Genomic DNA, 26,034 nt, shown 5'->3' on the forward strand with positions numbered 1-26,034 from the left:
GAAGCCGGAAATGTCAGACAGAGGCTAAGCCATTAGTTTGGATTCTGGAGGAAGACTGCTCAGAGAGAACTATACAGCGACAGCCTACCCTCAGAGGACTTGTATAACAAACAGGAAACAAGCCTTTTAACTCAGGCGTGTGCCCTGTGCCTGTGCAACCGTGCTACAACCTAGAGTCTTCCCTATCCACACTGGCAACCCACTGCCATGACTCAATGCACCAGTGACTGTGGGTGATAGATTGGGAGACATTTGTATTTTCTGCATCTTTCACGTTCTTCCTTTACAGCAGATGCATACATACAGCTGCACTCTCTTTATTTTCATCTCCACTGGGAGTTACACTCTGTATACATTCATTGTTGCTCGCTTGGACTAGCAAACACGCCCAGCGCCTGGTTGTTTGCTCTTTCCTGTACCCTCTTTCTCTGTTTCATTTTCTGCCCTAACAAATGAGTTTACTGGATGTCTGATACCATCTCTCATGATTCCTCAGTGGCTTTTAGCCAACCTACACTTGTCTGCACCCCACGACTAGCTCATTCGAACAGTTCACCTGCTACTACTTTCTTCAGCGGCCCAGGGACAGAAGCGAATCCCCTCACCCTGTAGTGTGTCATTGCTTAGAATGCACAGCAACTCCACTTTCTAGCTCACGGAGCACGCACTTCTAGAGCCTGTTCAAATATTGCAGCTGTGAAGAGGTGCTCTGTTTAAAAACTCCTGCCTAGAAGGCTCACTTTCATCTTCTGAGCTGGAAGAAGGTTCTCTCTCAACACACCCAGAACCTCTCAGTCCTTCCCTACGCTGCTGCTTCCACTTCGTATCACCAGATTTGGGGGGGGGGGCTCTGGCCACAGTGACTACAACACATCCATCACCTACTCTCCCCTCCCCGAAGGTTTGCCTGACGACTGAGCAGAGCGCAGCACTGTGGCACTGTCACAGGTGCTTCTCGCTGGGGCCTGGCTGGGCCCAGGAGGGCACCGCAGCGTACAGTTGGCGGAATATCTGGATTTACTTTGTCCTAATATGGAGGCGATGTACTCCTGAACTGACATGTTAAATAACCCAACCTGCCATTCTTACTGTCAAAGTTTTCCAGTCTGCTCAGTTGTAGTCATATGTTTTAAGTCTAAAATTCTGAATATCTGAAATACTAAAAGAAGGAAACAAGACCCCAGTGTGGTGGCTCACCCGTCATCAACCCTTGAGAGGAACAAGCAGGAGGACTGCCTGGGCTAGCAAGTCAGAGCCCTCAAAACAAAAATAAAAAGACCCAGAAAAGAAAAATCACAGAAACAAGAAAAAAAGGGGGGGGGTGATGGGAGTGCTGAGCTATAACAGCATCCATGCACTTCATTTTGTTCGTTTTACTCTGATATCTTTAGATACTGTTCATCTTCACTGGCACAAATTGTAACATGGCCCTCAGTTTTCCCTCCCCATAGCAAGCAACAGCATTGTAAATTGTAACATGGCCCTCAGTTTTCCTCCCCATAGCAAGCAGCAGACCTGTACTTTGAGAAGAGAAATGGCCTGAACACTAAAGGAGGAGACAGAAAACTATAAAATAGACAAATTAGACACATTTTTAAAAAATGACAAATGCTCAGTTCCTTAAAAATGTTCAGGGTACAGGCGAAATCTCCTGACCATATTTTATCCCAGCAAGCACCACCAGGAACACAGTTATTATCACTGCTCTGAATCTGTAAGAAAAAGTCCTTGCTGGTCCTTGCTGAAGAAAGCTAAGTGAACAAGGGAGCTGACACCGCAGAGTTTAAGCTATCTGGAAGAGCAAGTAAAGGAAGACACCTTTGCTGTTCTGAAGCAGCAAGCTCTGTTACAGGGAACGCCAAAGAACACGAAGCAAATGTCTGAAGGATTTGCTATCCCTGAGAGGACATTATCTTCAGCGCCAATTAAGTTTCTAAAGGGCTATAGAAGTGGAATTGCTTGAAATCACCTGCTGACTCAGTCCACAGGCCAGGTAAGTCCTAACCTTGACTTTATAGGATGGCACCTTCTTAACATGCAGAGGGCTGATGCTGAGAAAGCGTGTTCCAGATAATAGGATCAGGTTGCTACCTGTTTGGTTACATGCCAAACACTGCATCTTACTCAAAATTGCTAGAGCAGTGGTCCTCAACCTGTGGGTCACGACCCATTTGGGTGTTGAAGGACCTTTCACAGGTGTCGTCTAAGACCATCGGAAACCACAGGTATTTACATTATGATTCACAACAGTAGCAAGCTTAAAGTTGTGAAGTAGCAATGAAAATAATTTTTACAGGGCTGGAGAGATGGCTCAGAGGTTAAGAGCACTGAGTGATCTTCCAGGGGTCCTGAGTTCAATTCCCAGCAACCACATGGTGGCTCACAACCATCTATAATGTGATCTGATGCCCTCTTCTGGAGTGCAGGTGTACATGCAGGCAAAACACTGTATACATGATAATAAATAAATAAATCTTAGAAAATAAAAATAATTTTATGGTTGGGGGACATCACAACACAAAGAACTGTATTAAAGGGTTGCAGTATTGGGAAGGTTGAGAGCCGCTGAGCCAGAGCATCTGCAGGGCCTCTAAGCTCTTTGAGTGCACATAAAGGCGGTCATGCACACTGTAGGCACTCACCATCATCGGCCACCCAAAGGCTGAAGGACCACCAGACATCTCTGAGACCCTCTTTACAAACGCAGCTACCAGAAGTGCATCCCACTTTAGGATTCAGCTCCAGATGAGGCTGAGTCTCTTACTTCTCTTACTTCTGTTATTCAAGCTGATCTCAGTTCTAAGATCCTATGGGTCTAAAACAACTGTGTTTGTCATCACAAGTCAGGGTAGCTACTACTTATCAGTCTTGTAATTAGCTTTTTTAAAGAAAAAAATCCTTATTCTGGACACTACTTTCAAAATATCTGACAAATTTCTATTCTATATTTTTATACATCAAGCTTGACTAAAGAGAGAAGCAACCAACACAAGCCTCATTCCGTATTTTAGAGCAATTACTTTGCACAGTATTAAACTACAGGTCAGACAATAAATACATCTGGCATTATACCCTAATGTCTCTTAAAATGATGTAAGAACAAAGTTGTCAGTAATTACACAAAAATATTGCAAAATGCTGAACCAAAGGAAAAACCAAACAAAACAGCTACCAAGCTGCAAATATGCCCTCAAAAATCTTATGGGAGTCAAAAATTCCAGTAAAAATAACAGAAGAGATGGAAACACAAGTTTCTTATTATCACACTTCATACGTTATAAAACATAACAGCGAATTTATTTTTGGCAAAATGATTAGGGATTGCAACATTCTGGCTTCCACAAACTTACTTGATTGTCAAGTGCACCTCAAATGAAGCATGTCATGCTAACTTCAGACATGCGGCACTGTGCTGTCTTAGAGACACTGAACTTTCAACACCTCTGCATGCATCACACCAGCAGTATTAACTGGCCCAGGTGTTTAATGGTCAAGAGGAGGGATACATTGGTGGAGAATTTCAACAATGCAGATAATTGAAACCAGATAAAGCTTTTTTTTCCTGTTTTTAATATTTATTTATTTGTATGGATGTTTTGCCTGCATGTAAGTTATGTTTGTATGTATACTATGCACATGCCTGGTGCCTGCAAAGGTCAGAAGGTGGAGTCAGATTCCCTGGAACCAGAGCTACAGATGGTTAGGAGCTACCATACTGGTTCTGGGACTTGAACCCAAATTCTCTGCAAGAGCAACAAGTATTCTTAACCGTGGAACCATCTCCAGCCCCAGAGAAAGCCTTTGCATAATGGAAACACAAAACTATAGCAATGACACCTTTAGCTCCCCAAACGTGCCTTTCATGTACAATCACACACATTATTTTCTAGTATAGACACTCATGTCTCTTCTGGCTGTATGTGTATGTGGTCATGTAAGTGTGCATGTGTATGGATGTACATGTGAAGGCAAAGGTTGATGCTGGGTGTCTTTCTCAACTGTGCTCCATCTTAGGTTTTGAGACACTGTCACTGAATCTGGAGCTCCCTGGTTTGTTGAGGCTGGCAGGCTAGCAAGCTCCAGTGATCTACCCTCTCTGCTCCCGTTGAACTGGGGTTTAAGCCTGGCTTTTACACAGGTGCTGGAGATCCAAACTTAGGTCTCCACGTATGTGGAGCAGGGACTCCACTCACTGCCCATCTCTGCAGTCCCATTAGAGAGGAAACGCTGGAATATACATAACACATCTTTACAGGATTACAGTAAGCATATGTCTGTTTCTCCCTTTCCCCTTCCCTTCTTCCCACTCCTTCTCACCCCCCACATCTCAGTTCAAGTGTTCACAGGAGACTCCAACCCTGGGAAGGCACAGACTTTGTCAAAGACTCTTCAGTCTGGGACCTAGTTAAGCTGTGATCAGATTTCTGACCAGAAACTGAGATACTAAGTGAGTACTGTTTTATACTACTAGTCTGGGGCCATTTGATACATAGCAGTAGGTAACCAATACAGTTCTTAACCTAATAATTGAAATGAGTCTAGTGTTATTTTCATAACAACAATAAAAGATAATATTTGCTTAGAACTTTAAGAAGCCCAGGCAATGCTCTTAACATTTTACATAAATCCTTACAAAATCTTCGAACAGCACATAAATTATTTCCCATTTCCTGATGGAAAGACTGAGGTAGAAACTCAATGACTTGTCCAGGTATACACAAACAAAAATGACAAAAACTATTTGAGCCTAAGTGACTGGCTAGAGCCAGAGCACACAGTGATTGCATGAAGAGATTGTTCACCACAGGCTGGGCACTGCAAAGATGGCAGCCATGTACATGTGAGAGGAATTTCAAGGACAGAAAAGAGACTTTAAGTGACACTAAGGGTGACATCAAAAGCAAAGCTGCTTCCTGAATAAAATGCCTAATCTAGGGAAAAGCACAACTGAGTACAAACAAGTAAGAATTCAGTGATAGAGTCTAGTTTTCAGTTTACTGAATTCACACTTAGACATAAAAATATATTTTCTTATATCCAAAAGGAGAAAATTAAAATCCATTTGGTATTAAAACCAGGGAGTCTATCGCTGCACTCTCTCCAAGTGCTGGTTTGAGCACTGAATGTAGCAAGCTGGCAGGGAAGGAGGCAAATTCCTAGTGGGATCCAAGACCCCGCTGGAGATATTTATCACATGAAGTGAAAAAATTCATGGACACCGCCTCTGTGAAGGGATCCCTTCTTCTTGCTTAGCTGTCTCATCCATGAGACTGCAGGCTCTTAGCTCAAAAACATGCCTTATTCCCTGCAGTGTCCTCAAGGTGGCATAAAAGTGGTTTTATACACCTGTGTGCCAAATGAAGAAGTAAATTATCTTGCAAATTGCATTCATTCATTGGGCCATTTCATGATACATGTGAGTTAAACCACACTTTAAAAGGCTCTTAAATAGTTCATACCCTTTTTGGGTCACTTTAAGTTAGAATCTGTGACTTCAGTGCCTCAATATACAGTACATAGTTGCACTTAAGAACCAGTTGTATGCGGTTGTAAGTGTGGCTCAGTGGTAGAGCACGTGCCTATCATGGACTAGGTCCTGCCCTCATCCTCAGAGTCGTAACAACGAACAAAGACAAACAAGCAACAGAGTACCTGAGAATGAGGGTGTGTCTCCAAAGGGCTAGCAAACTACAGCACCGAAAAGAACCTAAGCTTATACCTACTTAGCCTACTCCACAAAGACAGGCATTTACCTGCTGCTGGCACATCATCATGCTTATTAAACAAGGTAGGAAGATTTTATTATTTAATTCTTTTAGGAGATTTACTATTGGATGTTTTGTCTACATGTGCATCTGTGCACCATCTGCATACAGTGCCTGAGAAGGGCAGAGAGGGCATAGGATTCCTGGACTGTAGTGACAGACTGTTGAGGACCACCACGTGGGTACTGGGAATCCTTGGCTCCTCTAGAAGAGTAGTCAGTGCTCTTAACCACCGAGCCATCTCTCCAGCCTATGAATATTTTCAAAGCACTCTTTCAGTAAAGACAGAGTCCTTTTCATGCCATCCTCAGTAGCTGTTGTTACAGATTTCTTCATTAAAAAGGGAAGTTAAATGTAACACTAGAACTCTAGACGACACTAGATTCAAAGGCATTCATTGAGAAAAAAAATCTCCTTCCCACCAGCACTCGCTGAAACATTATGGGTATTCCTTAAATTCATGTCTTTGGTAATAAAAAGATAAGGATAAAGGTAGCCACCATGCATGCCTCCTTCTGCTCTACAAGAAAGCAAAGGGAAGATGAGGAAGTTTGCAAGTGTACAGTTGGGACTCAGAGTCACTTCTAAGGCATACTTACGGGTATCTCGGGGACACGCTTCATGATATGGAGAGAAATATAGCAGCCTATGGAATGGGCAATGAGTATAATCTTCATGTCCTTTGGCACATGAGCTCTCAGAAAAGCTATTTTGTGTTCTATTTGACCATTCAGACCACAGATGTCCTTGATGTCTTGAGCATTTGACTCTAAAAGCAAAAGAATGAGCATGCTTTAGTTAATAAGTAAACAAGCTTATTAAAGTGGAAAAAAATACCTACAGAAATGCCCAGACCTAACTCAGTGACTTAGAGTTAAGTATATACCATTTGTCCTAAGTATATGCCATTTGTATACTAGCTACAGTGTTAGGTACTTCAAATTATAGAAATCTACCCTTACCATAGAACTGGAAAGGACGCATTGCCTAAAGCATCTCAACATACAGACATTACGTAACAGACTGACAGCCCTAGGCCTATGGACTAGAGGAAGTGCGATTCAAAAGCAGGTCTGTCCTTAAAGCTCATGAACTTTTCAAGTATTCCATGAACTGTTGTTAGTTTAGGCCAGGAGATCTCAAACTTGATCATAGAACAGAATACAGGAGAAGGTCTGTTGAAACAGGACTGGGCCCTGACACCAGTGTTTCTGACATAGTAGGTCTGGGTGGAGGTCCAAGAATTTTCTTTCCTATGTTTCCAGGAGATGCAGATATGCTGGCTCTAGGATTACACCTGGGAACCACTGAGTTAAGCTGACTCCTATCCAGTGAACTAAGAAAACACATGCTACCAACTGACTATGTTAAATAATCTGTTTATATTTAAAGAACTTAAAGACTTAAGTAGAAACCTAAATGTTAACTCATATAGTCGTAACCTGAAATAGCCTTCCTTTCTGTTCCAACTCTTTTTCTAGCATCTTCAAAACCTAATTAAAAACTGTAATTGCTTAACCTCATTGACCCAGAAAGACAAACATGGTATGTACTCACTTATAAGTGGATACTAGCCATTAAGTAAATGATAGACGTGGCACAGCCCACAGACCCAGGGAAGCTAAGTAACAAGGGGGGGGGGCTGCAGGGGAGAGGCATGGATCTCCCTGGGAAAGGGAAATACATTTTGGGGGTGGACGGGGAGTGAGTGAGATAGGAACAGGAGGGATCAGATGGAATGGGGAGGGATGGAGGGAGAGTATGGGGAGAGAAGATTGGGATTGGAGGGCATTTGGGGCAGGGTGTTGTGGAAAACTAGTGTAGTGGGATCTCCCTGGAGCTATCAGGGTGCACCTAGTAATGGAGGATACAGAGCCTGAACAGTCCATCTTCTGCCACCAGGCAAGGCTTCCAGTGGTGAACTGTGACACCAACTCAGCCACAAAACCTTCAACCTAAAATCTCTCCTGCATGCCAGATGTGCTGGGGTGATGGTGGCACATAATTTGTGGGAGTGGTCAACCAATGGCTGGTCTAATTTGAGGCCCATGTCATGAGGAGGAGGCCACGACTAACACTGCCTAGACCAGAGACCTAGGGTAGAACTAAACACAAGTGGTGAAAGAAAGAAGAAAGAAGAAAAGAGAGGAGGGAAGGAGAGAAGGAAGGAAGAAAGACAAAAGATTGAATTCTTAATGCTGCTCTGCTGTACTTATAGATGGATGCCTTGTCCAGTTGCCATCAGAGAGGCTGCCTCTGGCAGCTGTTGGGAGCTGGTGCAGAAACCCAGAGGCAAACATTAGGTGGAGAGATCCCAGGCTAGAGGTCTCCATCTGGTTCCTCCCCTCAGAGCTCTGGAACCCCAAGGGATAAGGGGAGGAAGGAATTGTGGGAGCCAGAGGGGTTGATGACACCATGACAGCATGACAGCCCAATCAACTAAGCAGGGCTCAAGGGGGCTCACAGGGACTAAAGTGGCCACCATAGAGCTTGCATGAGTCTACATTAGGTCCTTTGCATGCTATGGTTGTTGGCTTGGGGGTGTGGGGGGCGAGACGCATGATCGTGAAACTGGAGGTGTCCCTGACTACTCTTTTGCCTGCTTTTGGAACCCTTTTCCTCCTACTGGGTTTCCTTACCAGCCTTGATTGTGAGGGCTTGTGGCTAGTCCTATAGTACCTTGTGTGGTCAGTTGATATCCCTGAGAGGCCTGCTCTTTTCGGAGAGGGATGGGATGGGGAAGTGGATATAGGGAAGAGGTGAAATGGGGGAGGGTACAGGAGGAGTAAAGGGTGGGGAAGCAGCAGGAGGGATGTATTGTATAGAACAACAAAACTATACTTGCCTTCAAGGAAATTATGGTTAGGAAGAGGATATATGGATTTTATGTATTTATTTTTATTTATTTACTTATTTCAGATATTATTTATTTATATGTGGTGTGCATGTTCACATGTATGTGGGTACACGTGTGTACACATGCTTGTGGAAGCCTGAGGTTGATGGTGGGTGTGTTCCTTGGTCACTCTCACTGAACCTGGAGCTGGCTATTCTGATTGGCCTGGCTAGCCAGCTTGCCCAGGGAGGCCTGTCTCTGCCTTCTGCTTGCTGGGATCACAGCAGGGCCATCATACCCACTTGGCTTAAATGTAGATCTGGGGGTCCAAACTCTGGATCCCTGGCTTCTGCTACAAGTACTTTACCCATGGAGCTATTTCCTCTAGCCCCCAGAATAAACATATAGCCCCGAAGCCCTCAAGAAGTACCTCAGAAAGGCAGTGGTTCTTTGTACTCAGAGAAGCACGATACCTCTCTCCAACTTACCCAAGAAAAATATTACAAGAACAGTATTACAGATGTATGCGTTTAGCTATATATTTGAATGTGAGTATAACAGTCTATATACTTCCCTATATGTCCATATATGTATGTTTAGCTACAGATTAAATATTATATGTATAAATACATTTTTACTATATTTTTACCCAAACAATATTTATAAATCTTCAGTGAACATAAGACTAGAGTTAGTGCTGTATGGCAGGGCTGAGTCTGCAGGTGGTAACCCTCACATCTCACGCAGGAATTTTCGTATGAGGAATTCTTCCATCTCGCTCCGCTGTTACTCCAAATGATATCCTAGTAATTTAAATCAAATACCTTACATGCAGAAACATAAAAGCTGAATTCAGAACTTCGTATTTGAAATTCTTTAAGTAAGTTGAGTGTACCATTACATTAGTTCCTTAGATGGACTTTTAAGAACAATGTTCAACATACGTGTCTGTTATAATAAAAAATCTAAAAGGCCATGAAAATTTTACTCTAAATTCATGAAAGTAGGAGCAGAGATGGAATCTTTTTTTAAAAAACCCTTTTTTTTCTTTCTGTATTCTTTCACCTATGACACATTTGAGATTCATCTGTGATGTTGTACAGATTGTAGCTCACTCTCTTCTATTCTGATGTATGAAGGTACCACTTGAGAAACTTGGCACACCTTCTCAACTACTCACCATTTGGCAGTGTTCTTCTTTTTTTTACTTTTTAAATTAATTTATTCATATTACATTTCAATTGTTATTCCATTCCTTCTATTCTCCTGTTCCTACCTCCCTCCTGCTTTCACCCTATTCCCCTCCCCTATGACTGTGACTGAGGGGGACCTCCTCCCCCTGTATATGATCATAGGGTATCAAGTCTCCTCTTCGTAGCCTGTTATCCTTCCTCTGAGTGCCACCAGGCCTCCCCATCAAGGGGACGTGGTCAAATTTGGGGCACCAGAGTTTATGTGAAAGTCAGTCCCTGCTCTCCACTCAACTGTGGAGCATGTCCTGTCCATTGGCTAGATCTGGGTAGAGGTTCGATGCTTATTGCACGTATTGTCCTTAGGTGGTACCATAGTTTGAGCAGAACCCCTGGGCCCAGATCTGCCTGTCATGTTCTTCTTGTAGGTTTCTAGGACACTCTGGATCCTTCTATTTCCCCATTCTCTCATACTTCTCTCACCTGGAGTCCCAATAGGATGTCCTCACATCTATCCCACTTTCCTGGTAAGTGAAGACTTTCATAGGACATGCCCCTTGGGCTAGTGTCCAATTATAAGTGAGTGTATACCATTTGAGTCTTTCTGCTTCTGGGTTAACTCACTCATTATGATCCTTTCTAGTTCCATCCATTTGTCTACAAATTTTGGGAATTCATTGTTTTTAATAGCTGAGTAGTATTCCATAGTGTAAATGTACAACAGTTTCTTTATCCATTCTTCTACTGAGGGACACTTAGGTTGTTTCCAGGTTCTGGCTATTATGAATAAGGCCACTATGGACATGGTTAAGCATCTTCTGGGTATATTCCAAGGAGTGGAATAGCTGGGTCTTGAGGAAGCCCTATTCTCAGTCTTCTGAGATAGCACCAGCTAAATTTCCAAAGTGGTTGTACAAGTTTGCATTCCCACCAGCAATGAAGGAGTGTTCCTCTTTCTCCACAACCTCGCCAGCATGTGGTGTCACTTGAATTTTTTATGTTAGCCATTCTGATGGGTGTAAGATGGAATCTCAGAGTTGTTTTGATTTGTACTTCTCTGGTGACTAAAGACGTTAACCATTTCTTTAAGTGTTTCTCATCCATTCGATATTCCTCGAGAATTCTCTCTTTAGTTCTGAGGCCCAACCCACTCACAAAACCTTCGACCCAAAATCTGTCAAGCCTAGAAGATGTGCAGGACAAAGATGGAGCAGTTTGAAGGAAGTACAACCAATGACTGGCCCAACTTGAGACCCACCCCATAGGAGAGAGCAACCCCTGACACTATTATGATACTCTGCTATGCTTTCAGAGAGGATCCTAGCAGAGGTGTCCTCTGAGAGGCTTCATCCAGAAGCTGGTGGAAACAGATGCAGAGACCCACAGCCAAACAACAGGCTGAGCTTGGGGAGTCTTATGGAAGAGTAGGAAGAAGAATAGAGGGAGCTGGAGGCATCAAGGACATCACAAGAACTACAGAGTAAACTAACCTGGGCCATGGGGCTTACCAAAGAGCATGCATAGGCTAGGCCTGGGCCCGCTACACATATGTAGCAGATGAACAGCTTGGTCATCATATGGGCCTTTTAACAATTAGAGCAGTGGTGGTGGGGAGGGGTTGCCTCCCTTTGGATCCGTTTCCCATAGCTGGGCTACCTTGTCAAGCTTAAGGGGAAGAGGATGAACTTAGTCCTGATTCAACTTGATATTCCAGGGTGGGTTGGTACCCATGGTGTGGGGAGGAAAGAGGGGAGAATGAGGGCATGAGGGTGGGACTGGGAGGAGAGGAGGGAGGGGGCTGGGATTAGGCTGCAAATGAATGAATTAATAGAAAAAAGGAGAAAGTTGTCAGGAACTGAGCAGGATACGGGACATTACACTAGAGCATGTATGTAGACTCTACCAAGCAGCCTCTGTTTCTCTAGCTGGAGGACTATTGGGTGTGGTTTTGTTTCTATACAATTGCATGAGCCTAATTCATCATTAACTGAAAGACTGTATAAAACTTTAAGGTAATGTTTTCATCTGCTAAAGCTAAACCAGTATAATTCCTAGCTTGTGTTTTATGTGTTTGAACAAGACTTGAAGACGTTGATAATAAATTTGCCTTCGAGTAAGCTGCTCTAGTAAGTCAAAGCCAGAGAACAATCTAAACTCCCAGTTTGTTAACATTTCTTTTCAGCTTTTTCTGGAACCATCCCTTTCTGGTACCAGAGAACAGCTGCTTCACTGTTATAGCCACTTTATGATTCTGTCAATGTGCTGCAACTAAAATATTATTTTCAACTGTTCATAATCTTAACATGAGCTAAAATGAGGCAACATGTGCTGCCGACCTTTGCTGTGCTGCCATAGCTTTCTTTCAGACATTATATACCTCTCAAACTATACTTTGCATGCCGGGTCACCTGTACTTAGGATGACCATCTTTGGTTGGGAATGATGTGACTGTCCTGCCTGCGCTAGCCCATCTACTTTGGCACATGCTTGTAAGCATGACCTCTAATAGGTAATGGAGGCTGGTAAGGCCCATGGTTATAGTCAGCCTCATAGAATTTTTGGGATACTTGGGGTACAGATGGAAACAGTTGTCTCAGAAAGTGGAGACGAGACCCTCCAGTTCTACTTAGTTCTCCTGCAGCACAGCATACCACTGCCTATTTAGTGGTCAATACATCCTCTTGCTGACAATCTGCCCTGTTACCCCTCTACTTAGTGTTTACTGGCCCTCTGGGCTGACGCCTCTAGATGGCACTGTTCTCATTAGGTAGCAAAGAGCTCAGTGTAATTGCTAAGCTATTAACTCATTAATAAGTACAGAAGCAGTCCAAACAATAAGCACTCAAGTTATACACAAACAAGTGCCATTTTAAAACAAATTGTCTACATTTCCTAGAAATTCTGACTCACAACAGATATTTTTCAGTGGTCTTCCACCAGGGCTTACTTAGTAGGGAAAAATCTTTGGCTATGGTCTTGAAAATGTGGTCCTAGGGCCAGCAGCATGAATGACTCCTTCTGGGAACTCAGAAGTACACATTCTCAGGTGGTGTCCCACACCTACTACATCAGTGATTCAGGGCGTGGCCACTTATTTTAATAAACCCTCTGGGAGATTTTGATGCATGTCAAAGTTTGAGAACCCTGATCTTGGATTGTCTGTTTTCAATTTCAAAGTCGCTATTCAAGTTCTGTTTATTTGCTTCAGATTTTAGTACAACTCTGGAGGGCTACTGTGACAGTTGCTGCTGCTTCTCTCTCTCTATGCCCTTCTCTCCAAGGATGTAGGATAAGACATGATAGCTACTCATCACTCAGAAGTTTGAACAAAGGGAATGGATAATGATTAATTTTTACTAGGACTCCACTAGTCTCTTATATTTAAGAGTTTCTTGTAGACAGCAAATAGTTGGAACTTATTTTTATCTACTCGGAGAGACTACCCTTTAAAGTATTCATAGTCAAACTGGTTACTAATCCAATTAGATAAATAATCAAATACAATTTTACAGGTAATTTTAAAATTGTCTTGTTTAATTTTTAATTCTGTGTATACATGAATGTCTACGTGTAGGATGCCCTGGAGTTGGAGTTCCAGGTGGTTGGAGCTGCCCAACTTGGGTACTCTGCAGAAGCAGCAAGTTCTCGTAACTGCTGAGCCACCTTTTCAGCTCCTCTATCTGCTTTCCACTTTTTAATGCCTTTTTTTTTTTTTTTTTTGCTTTTCTCTCTTCTACTTTTTCTAATCTTAAAAAAAAAAAAAGATTTATTTATTTATTACGTATACAACATTCTGCCGGCATGTATGCCTACTCACCAGAAGAGGGCAGTAGATCTCATTATAGATGGTTGTGAGCCACCATGTGGTTGCTAGGGATTGAACTCAGGACCCCTGGAAGAGCAAACAGTGGTCTTAACCACTGAGCCATCTCTTCAGGTCCTACTTTTTCTAGTCTTAATTGAGGATACTCAATCATCTCTTTTTGCTGTTGTAGTTAAATTTCTTTAAATTTTTTCTTAGTGGTTCCCTAGAATTTGTAGTACTTAATATAAGCCCGATTTAAGTGATAGTGTATCACTTTTCCTTTAGTCATGTATGTTACATAATAGTATTCTTAATTGTTCTCATTTATCCTTTATGCCATTGCCAAAATTATCCCACTTACCCATACAATATTATCACTCATTAATTGAGCAGTTATTTGGAATAAGGAACTTAAAAACTTTTACTCATTTCCTCTTTCTTGCTTTTCTTTTTTATATTTGTATTAATTTGTGTGTGTGTGTGTGTGTGTGTGTGTGTGTATAGGTGCGTGCACATGTGCACTTATATGCATGGGTACCCACAGAGGTGAGAGAAGGTGCTGGATCCTCTGAAAGTGAGTTATAGGCGGTTGTTGACCTATCAGATATGGCTGGTAGGAACTGAGCTCTGGTCTCTGAAGAGCAGCAAATCCTCATAACTGTCAGCCATCTCTCTAATCTGAGTTTCTTTCTCCACTCTCCCTTTCTTGTAAGATAAACTAAAGCAAAAGGCCCCCTCAGCTTTTGTCTAGAAAGTTTTTACTTATTCTTTACTGCCTGAGGATAATTTTATTAGACATTCTAGGCCGACAACAGTCTTCTTTCAAAACTAAGTATTTTACTTTATTCTCCTCTTTGTATCTGACAAGAAGCCTTTTGGAAATCTCATTTTTGCCTTCTTTCAAGGGTTCCATTTGCCTTTGGTTTCCCATAATTTCAACACATGACACACAGGTGACAATTCTGTGTATGTATCCTGCTCAGTGTTCCCCAAGCTTCCTGAGTCTGAGCTTTACTATTTCACTTAGGTGCTTCCATTGTTCTGGCTCCACTCTCTGCACTCCCTGAGACTCTAACGATGCAGGCGTCACACCTTTAAACTGCCCATAGCTCTTGAGCTCCCAGTTCTTGAAGAGCATTGTTTGTCCTATTTGCAGTTCAGTTTGGGAACTGATCTATTTTCAGCTTCACAGATCCTTTCCTTAGCTGCATTAGGTCTAATGGATAGCCCGTTAAAGTCATTTTTCATTTTCTTATTTCAGTACTTTATAGTATTTTCTTTTGATTCTTTCCTAAAAAGTTTCCAACTGTCAACTTTGATTCCCATTCTTTTGTAGTATGTTACAGCTTTCATTAGAATCTCAATATTATATTAATTGTCATATTTATTTTACATGCTCTATCTGATAATCTAAATGTTAGCAGCAGGCACATCTGACTTTGGTAATGATTCATCATCTGTTCAGACTTCTTGCTTTTTTTTTTTGCCTTCTACAAAGCCTTGCAACATTTTTTGGACTGAAGTTGGACATGATATACCCTGTACTAGGAACTGAAGGAAATAGAACCTTGGCATGAAGCTTTATAATAAGGTGGCCAGAAACTGAGCACATTTAATATCTCTTAGGGGCTTTGATTTCCTCCATATCTTTGTTTTTTCATGCTTCTTGCTGTTGGTCTTCCCTAAGTCCTCCTTAATAGATCCTGTGTCTTACAGCACACACACCTTTGTTACATTCAAAGCCTGTTGACATAGTGGTAAAATATGGGAGGGAAGCATTCTATAATATTATAATTGATACCAGTCCCAGGGGAAGTGAGATTTCTGAACAGTAATGAGCACTAAATAATGTTGAGAAGTGCCCTTATTTAAAAAAAAAAAAAGTAAGTATACTACTCAGGTTTAAGATACACAGTTCGTCATTACATTTTTACAAAGGGCTAACAACAACAACAACCACTGCCACCACCACCCACTGAAGATATGTCCACTACTGGACAGTTCTCATAGGCTTAATTCAATCTGGGCAAGGCGCCTGAGCTACTGTACTCAGCATTAAAGTACTAGAGAATCTCTTCTTTCAATGCTAATGTGACAATATTTACTTGTTTTGAAGTTAATTTTTTATCATAATATAAACAGCATTATAATATATAATGTTCTTTTCCAATTTGAAATTATAAAACAGAATTTTTAAAACATTTTATTTAGCTTTAGCATTATCTAAATTGTATATAAAAGGCACATATGATTTTAATTTGAAAAATACAATATTTATTTTAAAAAATGAATTAAAGTATGTATTAGTCACTGGAACTAAAAGATCTATAAACTGTAAAGTAATGAACAAGATAACGTGATATTTATTTACCTGCAACACTTATCAAAATATGGATGAATATACTAATATTCAAAAGAGTTCACATATGTAATCATAACCACAATCATTTTAAAACAGAAAACAATTATATCTGATATGAATGTAAGTGCCCAGGCTACAATTAAAGATAAATATAATCAAAACTAGGCTTGACTATCAGCTAAGATCATCCATAGAGTACAGGCTTATGTGTTGAAATTCATATATTAATGTCTAAAAGAATCAGGAATATATAATTGTGAAGAACACAAAGGTAAAATATTGCTGTATCTTTAAAATAGCGTAACCTGTAATAACCAGGAGTGAAACAGGCGGGAGAACCCTTCCTCTCTCCAGCAGCCAAGGGGAAGCCCCACAGCAGAAGACCCTTAAGCTTGAAATCATCTGTAGGGAGTTTAAATTATGCATTTTCTCTTACTTAAAAAAAAAACAAAACTCTGGACAGTGGATATACTAGAATTCTTTTATTTTTATTTTTGAAAGATTTGTTTATTATTTATACAGTGTTCTCTGCACGTGAGCCTGCACACCAGAAGAGGGCACCAGATCTCACTATAGATGGTTATGAGCCACCATGTGGTTGCTGGGAATTGAACTCAGGACCTTTAGAAGAGCAGCCAGTGCTCTTAACCTCTGAGCCATCTCTCCAGCCCCTGATGCTAGAGTTCTTATGGGTAAAAAGGAGATGCTTGCATGCCCCAGTAACATTCTTCTCCCTAATAACCATCTAGCTCTCCCTTCTCAGCACCCCCAAGCCCTGCACAGCAACAACATACCTCCAGACCCTCATTCTTTTTCATGCTACTCAACTGTTAGTTACGTGTCTGCACTCATCTCCACCCACAAATCCCAGACCCCACACACGCATCAAAACCTCCTTCTATGATCTAATGGCTATACGCCCCTCACCCCCCTACCTACAGATGTGGTGATATTACAAAGTGAATTCTTTATGGTGGAGCAGTCTTTATTCTGTTTCTTTTATTTTTTCAGTTTTTGAGACAGGGTTTCCCTGTGAAGCCCTGGCTGTCCTACCGCTCAGAGATCCACCTACCTCTGCCTCCCAAGTGCTGGGATTAAAGGTGTATGCCACCATGCCTGTTGTGGTGGAGCACTCTTAAGGAGGTTAATGGCCCTAAGGGACTCTCAAAAGAACTTGGTTTCTTGTCCCATGTTGAGAAGGTGTGGCTAGAGAATGCCTCCACGAAACAAGCAGCAAACTCTCCTTAGATATCCAATTACCCAGTATCTAGACCTTGGACTTACCTGTCTCAAGGGACGTGAAACAGGGCTGGGGGCATGGCTTAGCAGTAGAGTACTTTCCTAGCATCATAAGATTCTGGGTTCAATTCCCAGACTATACCCCTTCACCCAAAAGCAGAAAATCATGAGAAACAAATTTACTTGTAGGTGGTTACCTAGCCACTGGTACCCTGCCACAGCTGCCCATACTGTGACATCCGTTACACCACCAAGGCTCCTCTTAACCTTTACAGCGCTTTTCTCATAACCAGCAGGGCATTCTGTCGCGTCACTATTCTTTGAACAGGAGGGAGAACGTATCTCTAGAGATCTTGTCTTATAATTTTCCCTTCAGAATTTCTTCTAGTCAACTCTGGAAGTATACTATCAATAAATATATGGCTGGTCATTAGTTACAAAGTAAAGGCAATTCATGCTTAAATTGTTGATCTGCTCAAATTCTTAAGAAAATTACCTGCAGAAGAGAAACTATCTCTAAAATTATAAAAATGTGGCCCCTGGGCTCTAAAGCCACAAGCAGTTGCTTTCACTTGTGAAACGTAAATACTAACAGGCTTTCTAGAAACATGAGTACACAAGTAGTCAAATGCCAATCAAAAAGGTGTTTACAAGGACATACCCTCTGGTGCTGTAAGAATCTTCTGGTCTTTAGGAGCTGAATAAAACCCAGCATGAGAGACTACCCATATTGGGACGCGGTTGTTCATCATACAGTACAGGGCCTTCATAAACGGCAGGTAAATAGGGGAAAAGCCTGGGTTACCTAGGGAAAAAAAAAAGACTCTAGATTAGAAAGAGGAACAGACCTGTGCAAGGTGATGTGCAGGCCGGAAAACGTTTCTCACACCATTCTCTACAAACCATCAGTAGCAGTCAGACTCACACTTAGGTGTCATAAGAAAGATCTTTAAGCCACAAATCAGTGCAGAAGAATCCTTTAAAATCACCCTTATGTGGCTTCCTACTGTTACCTGGATAAAGCCCCAAACCACTGATCCTGTCTTTATGGCATTCCAAAATCAGACCATCTCAGTTATTAAGCTGTACAAAAACTAAAATGAAGCAAACAAAAACAACAACCACCAAACAAAAACAACTCCAGGTTTGTCAAATCAACATTAGACTCTTAGAAAACTTAAAGGAGTCTATTCAGTGTTAGCTTGCCATTTGTTACAAGTATTTGTGTGTGTGTGTGTGTGTGTGTGTGTGTGTGTGTGTGTGTGTGGTCACTGATGGAAATATACACTACATGTAATTTTTTGGTATGTATGCAAAAGGTATTTTTGACATGAGTTTGGTACAGAGAAACAGAATAATCAAAATGATACATCTGTAGAGTGAAAGATAATGAAGTAAGGGAGGTTTAGCCTATAATCATTATCTGTATAAATTCTTCACTGTTTGTAGTCCTGTCCATAGATACCTACTTATTTCTTCATGCTGCCAGGTTTTCTTTACTTTAGCTAAACATGGTCTGTGACAATGGAATAAAAGTCATAATTGGCATCCAATGTTCATACCTTGCAGTTCCTTACACAGGCAGTACAGTAAAGTGGTTAAGACCGTGGGCTGCCTGGGCTGCGACCCTGGCTTTCCCTATGGATTGGAAGCTCTGGCAAGTTATTTACTCCCTCTGTGCTTTACTTCTCACCCACGAAATTGAATCATGGACAAATATACATGATGGTAAGTGAACTTATAGACGTATAACATATTTCAACACCACTCTGAAACACTGTAATGGCTACATAGATGCTAACTATCCCACTTGCACTTGTCTCGCTGCCATAGTACTCTGTAATGGTTTCATCAGCCAAAGGCTTTATGGTGGTGCTAACAGGCACCTTCACCAAGTAACATAAAAACGTTTTCAATGGTAGTGATGTGCTCTGTGGTCACTTTCCTGGACACTGTGCAGCTGAAGATGAGGGAAGGGGAAAAGGGACCATCAACAAAAGCTGTACACCCATGGTGTCCGTGAGTGGCACTGCCTCATCTTTATAAATGCAAATCTTCAGAATAGGAATGTTGCTTAGCATGAAATAGAACAGCACAGTCAACTTCCTTTCCATGTAATAGCCAGTTCTGTGAAGCCATGAATTATATAACATGTCCTCCCATACTTGCCTAAAGAATCTTCTGATCCAACACTAAATTTCTAGAGGGACTTGTTACTTTTCAATCAAATGATTCAATTTATTTATTTTGTCATTTGCTCCTTTGTTGAAACATCCCACCTCATAGTACACATTTACACACACACACACACACACACACACACACACACACACACACACACACACAGGGGGGGCGGGCAGGCACACATGTTCATGTTTTAGTAACTAGCAAACCTTTCTCTTTATTTAAAACTTTCTAGGCTGGTCTCAACTTTAGTTTAGTTCCACTTTCAAAAATCTCTTTGTGATTCTGACTGAAATGATATTGAATCTACAGAAACAAGAGGAACTAAAAAAACCCAATTTTTAAAAAATCAGTTAAGTGAGGGTTCTCTTCTCTCTCTTTTTAAAAAATAATTTATTTTATTTGCATCAGTATTTTGCCTGCATGTATGTCTGTAAGAGGGTGTCAGATCCTCTAGAACTGGAATTATAGACAGTTGTAAGCTGCCATACGGATGCCTGGAATTGAACTCAGGACCTCAGGAAAAGGAGTCAGTGCTCTTAACTGCTGAGCCATCTCTCCAGCTTCCCCCCCCCCTTAATAAAATAACAAAACTACGAAGGCAAATGAAGAAGAGGCAAAAAAAAAAGTGCCTTGGATAAAAAATAAACAGTAAGGACAGATATGAAGGTATTCTATGAACAGGGACATAAATACACATAGAAAACACACAAAGGCAGAGGACACAGACAGGCTAAGCTTCAGAAGAACCTGCTTCAGGTAGATGCTCATTGCCGACCAGTAGGGCAAAGAGCCTTACTGACCTTAGGAATGACATGAACCACTTAATTAACCATCTAAGGCAGAAGAAGGAAACAGATGTCTTCTTCCAGAGTGAAAGATTATCTCCCGAATGAAGCATGCCGCATGGCAGAGCTGTTTTTTTTTTTAAATAATCTTAAAGGGAAAGATAATCTGACCAGTTACACAATGATGGAAAGATCTGTACAACCAAATAAATATGGAAAATAAAGCAGAACTCAAAAGAGTCTTGCCATGTGTGACAGGCAGAACACGATTCCAAAGGTTATTGCTTGCAACCAAACAGATAGCTCTAACAGTGACATAGTAAAGTCACAGCTTGCCAAGATCAAAGTCCCAGAATAAAAGCTCCATCTAAGCAGATAAGTATCTTTAAAAAGGTAGAAAGAAGTTGTTAAAAACTTAAACTTTGATAAAGCTGTAAATATAAAAAAAACCATTTACAAAGCAAATTACAAACTGTGCACGTGGTACCTTCTCCATAAGACAAGGTAGGTGTCTCTAGATAGTAGGTGATATAAGAGATGGCAGTGGAAAGAGACCTGAAACCACACACCCACAGTAGTAACCGGGGTTCTTATTGGTAGTAATTTTATTTCTGCCTCATTCTCCATAGTTTACCGGCATTTCCACTTGATTCTCCATAGTTTACCAGCCATAATTCTGAAAGCAAAGCTTTTGAGTATCTGTGACTTTTCGACTTACCTGGAATAATGAGGATAAGCACTTTTGGCCTGTTGACACCTTGTTCATCAAAAAGGTTAGTCCAGGGCCCACATTTTATAACCTGTGCTTCAACTCCACTGCAGAGAAAGAGTTCCTCTTGCATAGGGATTTGTTCCTGAACTTCTGAGTCCATTTCTAAATAAAAGGGTGAAGGGGGATGGTAAGAAACAAAATACAGAGCCAGCAAAAGACAGGTGTGGTGGTTCACAACTATAGTCTCAGCACTCAGGAGGCAGAGGAATGAGTTCAAGGTTAGCCTCTTAAGCTACACAGAGTTTGAGGCTAGTGTGAACTACAGATGACCCTATCTCAACATCCTCCCCCATTCCATCCCCCACAAAAGACAGTATAATGTAAAACCCCAACCAAAGATAATATTCAAAAGTAAGAAGGAAAATTTCAAAAACACTTAGAAAGAAACACCACAGGACATGTCAAAGACATAAGACTATCCAGCCATCTGCGTTAAAAGATTGAAAGGTAAACTGAAACCAGCCCCAAGGGCAGTCACGTGGTCAGGAATGAAAAGGCCAGAGAGGATCAGGAAAAAAAGTCAGATTACCACCCTCCATGCCTCCTGTTGAGAGTGACAGTGCCCTTGGATGACATCCACCTCCCTAGCGTGGAGTTCTCTGATAGCTCCATGCCTCATCTGACACGGCTTCTCTAGATTCCCCTGGCAATGGCTGGTGAAAAAGCTCAGCTCTCCCATGATGGGAAGCCACTGAGCTCCCTTATGGTCACTTTAGTCATCTCTTCTGTAGAAATTCTGTAAGCACACTGTCTTGTGCAATGGAAACACTAGGTCATTGTCACTGAATTATAAAAGACGTAAGCAGAGAACAGCTAGGACATGAGGCAACAAGCATAAATAATTCTCAGAATAACGTCACACATGCAAACTGGTGACCCTGAATTATTTAAGTAATCACCTCCATTGCCTCTTCTGCCCCACTTTCCATGGGCACCAGTCTTAACTCTTCAAGACTCCCTTCTTCTAACCCAGTGGTTCTCAACTGCCCTAGTGGCACGGCCTTGTAAAACAGTTCCTTATGTGGCGACCTCCAAACATTGCTTCTGGTGGTGCATGTTTGGTGTCTGAACCTGTGCACATGCATGCAGAGGCCAGAGAGGGACACTGGTGCTTTCCCTTACTGCCTTTTGCCTTATTCCCTTGGGAGGGTCTGTCACTGAGCATGAAGCTCACTGTTTGACTAGGCCAGCCAGCCAGGAAGTTCCAGAGATTTACTCTGTCTCTATCCTCCTATGCTAGGGATACAGGCATTCTGGCCACACAGGACTTTTATGAACATGTTGGGGACTGGAACCCAGATCCTCATGCTTGCATAGTAAGTGTTCTCATTTTCCCAGCCCACAGTCACCTTCTCAAGTAGACACTGGTTAGGTAGCCAGCTAAGCTTCAAACTCAGTGCAGGCACTCAGTGTCCTTCCCCAGACTGACCATCTTAATTAAGGCAAATGCTGGCTGGGTTCAATGTAACGGAAAATTCCATACATCTGGAAAGCGATCTGATAGCATGGGACAATACCTATAAAAGGCAATCACTTTGCCTTATTTTTGAGCAATTGATTCTAAAATAAACAAACAAAAATAACTAAAGTATTTCTGCAAGACTGATGAAAGGGGTGCGGTTTAAAATAGCCAAAGTATGGAAGAACCCAAGTGGTCACTAACGCAATCAGGAAAATTGTGACAAAGCATTGTGCAGAGTCAATTGCATAATGACTCAATATTAGGGAAAGATAAACTATAGTTCAGCATTCTGATCAAGCATGCTCCATCAAGACAGCTTTGATAATTTCCTTTAAGTTTCCCTCCCCATCTAACATTCCTATTTCACTTCTCTAGTCTTAGGATCTGTTGCCCCTTCATTCCCTTTGTTTATGTCTATGTTATTTTTACTGTCATTTTTGTGAATTTGGGTAAGAAGAAGAAATAAACACAAACATTCAAAATCTCAAATTTAACCAAAAGGCTTAATTGATTTTTTTCTTAAGCAAGAATGCTTAGAAAAATAAAAAAGCTATAAATACTGGAAAACACTCCTGATACAAAATATTTGACTAAATAAGTGTCACTCACCTTTTTATACAGATTGATTTTGATTCACTAGTAAATGACACTGTAGCCTCATCTCTGGAACTACCATAGCACAGTAAGTGCATCTGTGAAGGTTTTCTGACATTTATAATATGTCAGAAACAAAATTAGGTGGAGCTTTACATAAAAATGTTAAGTTAGGGCACTGACTGTGAAGCCACGGGCCACACAGAACACCTTCACCAGAGAAAAGTTCAGTCATTAAACCTATCTGTTAACTACTTAATTCCAAGAAAGTGACATATTGGAAGTCTGATACCCTCAAGATTTATGAATTCAAGTAGATATGAAACTCAAACACAGTCTATAAAACTGGAAAACAAAAACCACAACTGCAATTGTAAAACACTTCAAGCAAAACAGGATCTAGAAGTGTGAAGCTTGCCAGCATGTTTCCCAGGCAGCTTTTCCTTCCCTTCATTTGTATGCCTTATTCACACCAAGCAGTAAAAGCAGAAAAGAAAATCTTACCTAATAACTTGAGGTGATTCAGTTTTGCAAGCAACAGAACACAACACATAACAATTTTATGTTGTTGAAGAGTAACAGTTCCGCCTTCAGCCTCAGCATCAGCCTATAGGCAGGCCAGGATTAAATCACGCTGATAAGAATCAAGTCAGGCTGGATGAGAACCAAGTGTGATTTTGCAATCTGTGCAACTAAGGCAAACTTGGTTTTATAAATACAGGTGCTTATTTGTATTAATAATTTCTGAATTTTGAATTTTATGTAGCAACACAGTTTCTTCAACTTAATCTTATACAAACCCAGGCAATATGTATAACAGAAAACTAGCATTTGATCAGTATAAATCTTAGAAGATCAAACCTATAATATCTGCAGTATTCTTATTATAATATTTATAATACAAGTATATACACCATTCATAGTGCATGAGGCCAATGAGAATAAAGCCGAACTGCTGAACAAAGTACAGCTGTGTGTATATCTTATTTGGTTTCAGTATCCAAATTTCTGCTGCTTGTTTTAGCTGTTCAAAATTCCTAGAGTCATGTAGGAACTGGTGATAACTTTTTACAAAGCTTGAGTGATGATGTCTTGAGAGTCTTCAATTGGATTAAAAAAAAAAAAGACATAACAGGGAGGTTTTTTGGGTTTTCCATTTCCTCACTTGTCTTGCCTATGTATGGAGGACAGAGATCACCTTTAGCTACCTTCGTCTACTGCTCTCTGGAACCATAAATTTTCCAGACAGGGCCTCTCACTGAATGGACTGCTGGCCAGTAAGCTTTCAGGACCCACATGTCCCCCCTCCCACTCTCCCTGTGCTGGTGTGACAATAGAGCTTTTAAGTGAGCACTTGGGATCCAAACTCAGGTCCTTCTTTTTGCACAGGAAACATTTTACTCACTTTACCCCTTAGTCTGCAAGAGTTAGTTTATTAACTATGCATAATAGTAACTTGTATTACTTACTATACAAAGCCGGTGGCTAAGAAGCTTCTGAAACTTCCTCAAAAGTTAATCTTTGTGCACATTATCAAACACACACACACACCCCTTAACTGTCTCACCACGAAACACAGCAGAACATATACTTTATTTGTGCCTGATTCTTGAATGGAAATTGATCTGTGTAGTTTCTGGATATCAGTATCTAAATTACTTGTGAAATTTTTGGCGATTAGACATGCACAGACTGACTTTTTAAAGGTTTGAGGCAGACACACAAAGTTTGTAATCCCCACAGAAAAACAACATGAGGAGGAAATACGAAAACTCGTAGAAGCTCTATATCAAATTCCAATATGCTGCCTATCTATATGTATTAAACAGCAGAGCAAGACTGGCAGCTGGTTTTCATTGGAGGTTTTTGTTTGTTTGTTTGTTGTTTTTTTTTCTTTTTGGGGAGTAGTGCTGAGGATTGAACCTTGTACATGCTAGGCAAATGTTCTACTACTGAATAATACCACTAGCCATCTGAAGTTTGTTTTTAAGTATAAAATATAGTGAGTCTGATTTTGCAACAGCAGACTAGCTTGCTTCCAAAAATCTTCCACTGATAACAATTAGAAAAGCCAGGGGAAAGCTTTTCCTATTAAACAAACAACAAACAAACAAACAAACAAACATGTAACCACCAAAATAATTGCACGAGAATGTGTAAAAGATTTGTACAACAGGAAATAAATGTAATATGAGTAAGAAGAAAGCAAATTATAAAAATATAATTGAAAAAGTATGGAATGCAGAGTCTGCCCACAGACCTTCTCTGTTCTTTCTGTTCCCCCAGACCCAGTTCTTCAGGCTCATCGCTAGTATTGCAACAGGTCACTAGCTGCAGGCTCCTTTCCCACCTGCCCTGGGGATCCCAGGAATCTTCTCCTGACCTTCCCTCCCCAACTCATTGCTTCATCCCAGCCTCCAACACCAGCAGGCATTCCCTATGAACACACTAACTGATCAGACCAGTAAAACAGGCAACACACAGTTATCACTCGCTCAAAGTCCTGAGAAGAAACAGAAAGCAAGGAACGAAACAGCCACACAACAAAGACAATCCCAGAAATCAACACGTAGACCTATAATCACCCAAGCGCCTGGGCACCAGTGTAAGAACACAGTAACAGCCAGCACAATATGTCTCCACTAGAGCCCAACTATCCTATCACAGCAGACTCTGAATATTCCAATATGGTGGAAGCACAGAAAATGACCGTAAAATCAAGTATATGAAGATGATAGAGGGCCTTAAAGAGGAAATTCATAAATCTCTTAAGGAAAACATAAGCCAACAATTGGAAGAAATGCTAAATCCCCTGAAGAAAACCAGGAAAACACAAACATACATACACACACATTACGCCACCACCAAACAGAAATCAACAATTGTTGGTCATTCATATCTTTTAGTATCAATTGTCGCAATTCTCTAATAAAAAGACACAGGCTAACAGAGTGGATTAGAAAACATAATCCATCTTTTTGCTGCATCCAAGAAACACACCTCAACATCCAGGATAGACATTATCTCAGGGTAAAAG

The 26,034-nt window shown here is 41.1% G+C and overlaps 1 protein-coding gene across 5 annotated transcripts in view; it reads right to left on the bottom strand.

The window, feature by feature from the left end:
- Nucleotides 1-26,034, bottom strand: part of LDAH (lipid droplet associated hydrolase) — an 83,966-nt gene that overhangs the window by 51,739 nt on the left and 6,193 nt on the right. For 3 of the 5 annotated variants that reach the window (XM_084793039.1, XM_084793035.1, XM_084793037.1), the window contains exons 2-4: nt 20,888-21,043; nt 17,859-18,002; nt 6,365-6,534 (exon numbers count right to left, since the gene is read on the bottom strand). In XM_084793039.1, the coding sequence (XP_084649165.1) occupies nt 6,365-6,534; nt 17,859-18,002; nt 20,888-21,041 (468 nt within the window). In that variant the 5' untranslated portion in view covers nt 21,042-21,043. Of the gene's footprint in view, nt 1-6,364; nt 6,535-17,858; nt 18,003-20,887; nt 21,044-21,470; nt 21,494-23,501; nt 23,622-26,034 lie in introns of those variants that run through there. The other 2 variants (XM_084793036.1, XM_084793038.1) reach the window with 2 other exon arrangements.

The sequence above is a fragment of the Acomys minous genome, assembly GCF_964271855.1.
Source record: "Acomys minous genome assembly, chromosome: 8".
NCBI classification, from domain to species: Eukaryota; Metazoa; Chordata; class Mammalia; order Rodentia; family Muridae; genus Acomys; species Acomys minous.